General features: G+C 44.1%; 1 protein-coding gene across 1 annotated transcript; it reads right to left on the bottom strand.

The window, feature by feature from the left end:
• Positions 1-1,658: 1,658 nt before the first annotated feature.
• LOC123409534 (clathrin light chain 1-like) lies at positions 1,659-5,295 on the bottom strand. The gene is made up of 5 exons (XM_045102404.1): positions 5,262-5,295; positions 2,484-2,985; positions 2,250-2,283; positions 1,883-2,131; positions 1,659-1,793 (listed from the first exon to the last, which is right to left on the bottom strand). Exons 1-5 carry the CDS (start codon positions 5,293-5,295, stop codon positions 1,659-1,661), a joined length of 954 nt encoding a protein of 317 aa, XP_044958339.1.
• Between the last annotated feature and the right edge of the window lie 1,633 nt (positions 5,296-6,928).

The following is a 6,928-nucleotide window of genomic DNA, read 5'->3' as shown; positions in this document are numbered from 1 at the left end:
AATAGAAAAAGTGTGAAATAAAAGAACAAAAAGGGTTGTACATTTTTTATTGTCCATACGCATTATACATTTTTTGTATATGTGGAAACTTTCTTGTCTACAAATTTGACATTTCTGTAATCCATGATTAACATGTGTGCAAAGTTTATCGAAATAAAGGCAAAATAGAAAAAAAATAGAAAAATGCAAAATAGAAGAACAAAAAGGGCTTACGTGTGCAAAGTTTATCGAAATAAAGGTAAAAAAGGAAAAAAATTAGAAAAAGTGCATAATAGAAGAACAAAAAGGGTTGTAAAAATAGAAAAAATGCAAAATAGAAGAAGAAAAAGGGCTTACGTGTGCAAAGTTTATCGAAATAAAGGCAAAAGAGGAAAAAATAGAAAAAGTGCGAAATAGAAGAACAAAAAGGGTTGTACATTTTTTTATTGTCCATACGCATTATACATTTTTTTGTATATGTGGAAACTTTTTTGTCTACAAATTTGACATTTCTGTAATCCATGATTAACATGTGTGCAAAGTTTTTCCAGACGGAGGGAGTAGTTCTTTCGAAAAAAGGATAGAAAATGAATCAAATATCTCATCAACAATACATCTCTATTACACATGAACAAAACCAGAAAGCTATAACAAAAATTGAAAAAGATAAACTCAAGGAGAGTAGTACACGAGTACAACTACCAATCCAGGGTTTATTGCAGAGATGTGAGCCGCTTGGCTTTGAGAATCCTGACGCTCACATGAGCAGAAGCAGGCAAGTTCTAGATGATCGCAGCAAACCGGACAAACAAACTGGAGGTGACCAATAGACGTCTTTTATTCACCAGAGAAACAGAGAAATAGATGAACACAAATACGACCAAATTGAGAGATACACGGATACAAACAGAGACCACCACCAAAACGGGAATGCATACAACTTGGCTAGACAGATGAAACAACGTTTTCTTGAGAGGAAAAGTGTCGGGCACATCAATCTGACAAACCTTTCCTCCTCGTGCTCCGAGATGATCCACACGAGGATCGTGAGCCCGCCACCTTCGCTGAGCTGCTTGGCGTGTGCCTCCGTGCTGCCCCGGATGGACGCATACATGAGCAGATGCACCCACGCTTTCAGGATGAACTTTAACATGTCGTTGTCATTCATGTCCTCACGAAGTTCCTGCAAGGTCCGAATCCAGTACCCAAGTTTGCGCACACTTTTTTTCATCGCATTTCCAATCAAACGATGCTTTCCGTCAGACAGGAACAGAGCGATTTGAGTTCCTTCCCCGAGAGTACCAAGGCCCCAAAGACGATTCTCCTTTATTCCTCTGGTGATAGCAAAACTTTTGTCCTCGAGATGATCCACGTTTTCCAGCATCCACGTGGCGAGCTCCTTCGCCTTCTGTTCTTTTGTTGTTGTATAACTACTGCTGGGTTTATCCTCCTCTTTAATTTTTCCTATCTCCCTCAGGGTAGCTCGGGCTTTCTCGTACAGGCTGCGAAGCTTGAGGCCAGGCAGCATGCTGGGTTGTTTGGCGAGGAGGAACATCATGTAATCCGACATCGCCTTGATTGCCTTCTCATCATTTTGGGGCGCTGCTGGGACAACATTGTGGTAACACGAGAGGAAAAGGTATGTGGCGATGTGCCAGATGAGGATGGCCTCTTGGAGCTCAAGAGGGAAATTTGTGGACTTGAGGGAAGTGGCCTGCCTTTTGGGGTTGTTGATGAGTGTGGGTTGGCCATGCATGGAACCACTGCTTCAGTTTGTTCATGACGGCACCCTCCGCGGCAAAGCTCACTGCAACCTGCAATCCACAGACGACGTTCAGTGATCTGTTTATGTAGTTCTACCAACACAAACATGCAGTGCAGGCCAGGGCAGCAAGCAACTCACCTGATTCTTGGCCTGCCTCAGGTCTTCCATCGTCAGTGGCCTAAGGTCGATGAATGCTTCCTTGTCACCTTCAGCCTTGGTTTCTGAACTATCCTCTTTGCTTTCTGAACTGCCCTCTTTTCTATCTGATGAATCCACCTTCTCTGAATTGTTTTCTTTGTTATCTGAACTCACCTTCTTGCTCTCTGACTTGTCTGAATCCTCTGCTGCCGCGGCGGTTTTCTGTTCCACCTCTATTTTCCTTGTTTCCTGAGGCATCAAAATAGTATATAGGTGTTTGTTCATGGTTGGCTCAGCAGCAATTCAAAGACATCAAATAGTAAATGCAAAAAAGTTAAGAAGCAAAACATTTTCTGAGTAACCTTACCATCTCTTTCAACCGTTCTTTCTTCAGGAGCTCCCTAACCGGTCGGTAAGCAGCTGTAACACAAAGATTATGGGTGCAAAAGGAAAATTAACAACTTTCAATGATTCAGTCAGATTGACAGTAACTACCCACTGAATCAGGTTAATAAAAATGCACAAACCTTAAGATCACTGCCGCTGTAACCTTCGGTGATAGCTGCAAGCCAAAAGGGACCGGGTGGGGGGCGGTGCTCACCTGCGCCACTCGCAGAGGAGGGCGCCCTCCTCCCTGCCCATCTCGGCGAGCGGCGGCAGGACGGGGCCGTCGTCGTCCCCGCCCCTGAAGTCCGAGTCGGGGAAGAAGGGCGAGGGAGCGTACCCGCCGGAGACGTAGCGGACGGGGACCGCAGCGCCGTCGGAGTCCGCGGCGATCTCCTCGTCCACCACCTCCTCTTCCTCCTCCTCGGGACCGGCGTCGGCGAAGGAGGGGTACCCGGCGTCCACGAAGGAGGTGTACCCGGCGTCCACGAAGGAGGTGTACCCTCCCGCGCTGCCGTCGGCCGCCACGGCGTCGGTGGTGTCGTCTTCAGTGTCGTCGAAGGGTGGGAGGCGGTGCGCTGGAGGTCGTCCGTGGCGCTGCCGTCGTCGGCGGCGAAGAAGGGGTCCATGGTGAGCTCGAGATGCGGTGGATCTTGGATAGGATAGATGGGGGCGCGACGGAGGAACCGTCAAGTTCTCGTGCGGATATGATAGATCGACTTACAGAGGGACTGCGGGTTGAATACCCAAAAGTGGAGGTGCTTTTCTGCAAAAATGCCGACGGCGGACGACAGAAGCGCTACGCGCTTTATTATTAGGGGAGATTGTCTCCTTGGTCCCATCCTCAAGAGCACGGCGTCTGTGTATGTACTGTGAGTAATGCACGACAAAGGGGTACGGCCGTAGAAATGTTTTTATGTATGTATGTATGTATGTATCCAAGTAGTTTGCCTAGTCATGAATGTATGAATGAAGAATTATAATGTATCGATCATTCTGTTCCTTTCAAGCCAATGGTAGAAGTAATTTCTCAGAAGGGAAGATATCAGCGACGAATTGTGATGTCATTTTAGTGATCGGATATGTGCCTCGTGAGTTGGGAAGCCAAAGGAGCGTGGGACAAATTCATTGTTTTGTTAGCCTCTATGCGTAAAAGTTTTTCGGATCCGATCATTTTTCTATCTCTATTGTCTTTGGCCTACCACCAAGACCTTTGATGGTAGGATTAACTTACACCACCGCGCCGGTTCGATGCGAAAAAAGATCTTACTGTCATAGTCTATGGCGGTAGGAATTTGCATGCAATTATAATAAAATGATAATTGCATGTAGGTCCCTATCGTCATAGTTGTGGCGGTAGGGTATTTTCGCATCGTATGGACATGTCGGTGTTAATAAGTTCTACCGTCAAAGATTTTGACGGTAGGTTGCGTTACCCTACCACCAATAACAATGATGATAGAAAATGATCAAATACACAACAATTTTGCATATTGGGTCAAATCGTGCTAAACAAACAGTAAAAGGGTCCAAATAGTGATTTTGGCTGCATGGGGGCACCAAGAGAGAAATATTAACGACGACGATCGGCTATGGACTCGAAGCTTCTCCTCCTTGATGAGAAGGAAAGTAAATGGCGCCAACGGACGGACGAAGGGGCGTGGCCGCCCATCGGAGAGATGTAGCAACCGGCCAACCATCACGAGGTTCCCTCCATAGCCTCCCGAACAGGGGTAGCGATCATCAATCACCCTTCCATGTCGTGTCGATCGCCCTTATCGCTCGCTGGCTGGTTGCTATATAGATAGATATGAGAGCATGTACAGCCAAACTGGGCAAATATGTCCCTATACGTCCGGTCAATGATCAGGCGTCTCTCCTATTTGTCTGTTCGTGCAGTCAAATTCCTAAATTTCTTTTTCTTATATGTTCGGTCACTTGCACGTGATTATGAAGAGGAAGAGAGAGAAAGAAAATAATGAATGAAGAAAAAAAAAGATGGTCTAAGGTGGAGTCGCTCCTACGTGATGGACTAATCGAACGCGCCCGCAAGCTTCATATCCTCTTTATATTTGTTCTTAATATGAAGGTTCGTGCACAACTCAAACATAATGATGATAAAAGGGTCTGATTGAATTATTATTTTTTTTGTTTAGTCACTCATAGAATGCATTCACGAACATATGTAAAGAAAATTGAGGCATCCGGTTGTAGATGCTCTTGCTACTTGGTAGATGGATATGATATCCCCATCCCGGTCCTCCACTTGCCCGTTTGTTTGTCTAGTGTCTACGGCGCCCACACGCCCACGCCACACGACGGCGGCTATACCTATACCTCGTCCCGTCTCACCCTTGGTGCCCGCCAAGCGCCGGCGGCCGCGGTTCTCGACCTCCTTTTCTTCCCTTTTTTTTTCTTCCAATCATTGGGTGTTGGGATGGGACAGGATAGGATAGGATCATCTCGTGGCCGGAGTATACAGTTCCCTATATACCAGGGCTAATCAGAAATTTAATTAGGCTTTGACATTTTTGATTCCTGGTAGCAGCACATGCCGTAAGCTGCCCCAGAAACTAGTCGTTCATCTCGATTATGCCGATCGATCGATCTTTCTTCGATTATGCCGTGCATGCATGCATGCATGTGGCCGCTGCGTGGGCGACCATACCTGATGGCTGATAGTATACCCCACGAATCCGGCGACCAGAGGAAAATGCTGGCCACCACGCTCGCGCCCCTCCAGCGACGACCTACCCCTTGCGACGTGGACGTGACGTGGAGGCCTAGGCAGCGCCACCTATGAACTCCACTGTGCCGATACTGCCACCACCTATATGAACTCCACTGTGCCGATACTGCCACCACCTAACTGTTTTCTGATGGAGTGATGGCACGGCACGGGCAGCAACGGAAAACGACGCCGGGCCATGGCACGGCAGCCAGGGCAGGGCACCACCTGACCTGTGTACGACTAATTAACTGAGGCGATGCCGACCAAACGCCACGGCGTCATCGTTCACCAGCGGCATCGCCGTCAGCTCCTTATCGGATCCTCGTAATAAAGCTCGGGGATCCGGCTGGCCAGACTCCATGCAGCCGTCGGTTTCGGTTCCTTATCGCCCGCCGGCGACCGTCCGTCCGTCCGTCCAGCGGCGGCTATATATCGCCGTCGTGCATGAGGCCGCGAGCGTGTAGCCCATATATAGGGTTTTTTTATTAGAAAAATAAAACTGCCTATGCGGCGGCTTGTCGCAATGAGCCGAACACAAAAATACATCATATGCAGGTGAAAAGCATATGCTGTCATACGTTAAAAAGATGTATCAGAAGCAATGCTTTAAGGAATATTCGTGTGTTCCACAAATTTTTTTGTGAAAATTGTACAAATGTTTATACATGTAAAAAAACATTCGCGTAGTTTAAAGCAAAAATGTTGTCACTTAAAAAGGTACAACAATAATTTTCAAAATAATAATATTCCCATGTATTCGAAAAAGCGCTTGAAAATGTATTAAGAAATATGTATCATGTATGTCTGAAAAATGTCTAACGTGTACTGAAAAAATATTTCATGCGTGCTCTAAAAATGTGCATTTTGTACCGAGGGAAAGTAGACATGTGTTTGAAATAAAGAAAACTGATAAAGAGCCGACAAAGAAACAGGGAATCAAGGAAAACAAATGAAAACAGAAAAAAGAGCTGAAGCAAAAAGTAAAAAGGTGAAGACAGAAAACAAAAAAAATGAGAATCCCAAAATAAAACCAAAGTGAAAACCCCCACAGGAAACAGCTATGAGTTGCAGCGGCCGAGCGAGAAATAGGCCGACTTGCTATGGTCGGTACGCTAATTTCCCACCCTGGGCTTGAGCGAGTGGTCTAGCATAATACTATAGCGCCTCTGCTTGAGTTTCTTCCCCTTTTATTCTCTGTATTTTTCATATTCACGCTTATACTTTTCTTTGTTTTTTTTTGCCTTTTCTGTATTCCTCACTGAATTTCACACTTTTTACCTTCCTTTTATCAACGTATATCTATTATTTCAGTACGTCTTGTACATTTTTGGTACATGTGGAACATTTTTCTAATACACGTTCACCATTTTGAAAATACGCATTGTACATTTTTTTCCAAATACTTGTTTAAACATTTTTTGAATAGATATAAACATTTGCAAAATACACGTTGAACATTATTGTAGTTGACCAACACAGTTTCATATATTGTATAAAAATAAAAATCTCCACAAACATTTTATTCTACATTGTAGAAACATTTTTTAAATGCCATGACCATTTTGTCAAACACTTGAATATTTGTCTTAAAATGTCATGTACATTTTTTTCTTCATGGTACTTCACATATTCTTATACAACACACACTTTTGTTTTACATTGTATAGTCATTTTTCTGAAAATGTCGCACACTTTTTTGAAATGTCACGTACATTTTCAAAAAAATTGACATGTCCCGTAGTTTTTCTGAATGATACAGTTTTGTTTAATTATGTGAACATTATTTTACACTGCATAAATATTTTAAAATGTCATGAACTTGTTTTGAAAGACGTGAGTATTTCTTTAAAATTTAAAGAAAAATTACGTTGTATAGAGGTTTTGAAAATTTCACATAATTATTTTTTAAATAAGTGAGCATTTTTTGAAGT

The sequence above is a fragment of the Hordeum vulgare genome, chromosome 7H (genome assembly GCF_904849725.1).
Source record: "Hordeum vulgare subsp. vulgare chromosome 7H, MorexV3_pseudomolecules_assembly, whole genome shotgun sequence".
Taxonomy (NCBI): domain Eukaryota; kingdom Viridiplantae; phylum Streptophyta; class Magnoliopsida; order Poales; family Poaceae; genus Hordeum; species Hordeum vulgare.
This window is presented reverse-complemented; position numbering and strand designations above follow the sequence as displayed.

Coding starts and splice junctions, on each gene's coding strand:
- LOC123409534 (XM_045102404.1), bottom strand. CDS start 5,295: ATGCCGCTGGTGAACGATGACGCCGTGGCGTTTG. Junction 2,284..2,483: donor CTCCTCTGCGAGTGGCGCAG/GTGAGCACCGCC, acceptor CCGACCGGTTAG/GGAGCTCCTGAAGAAAGAAC. Junction 1,794..1,882: donor TGAGGCAGGCCAAGAATCAG/GTGAGTTGCTTG, acceptor TGTGGATTGCAG/GTTGCAGTGAGCTTTGCCGC.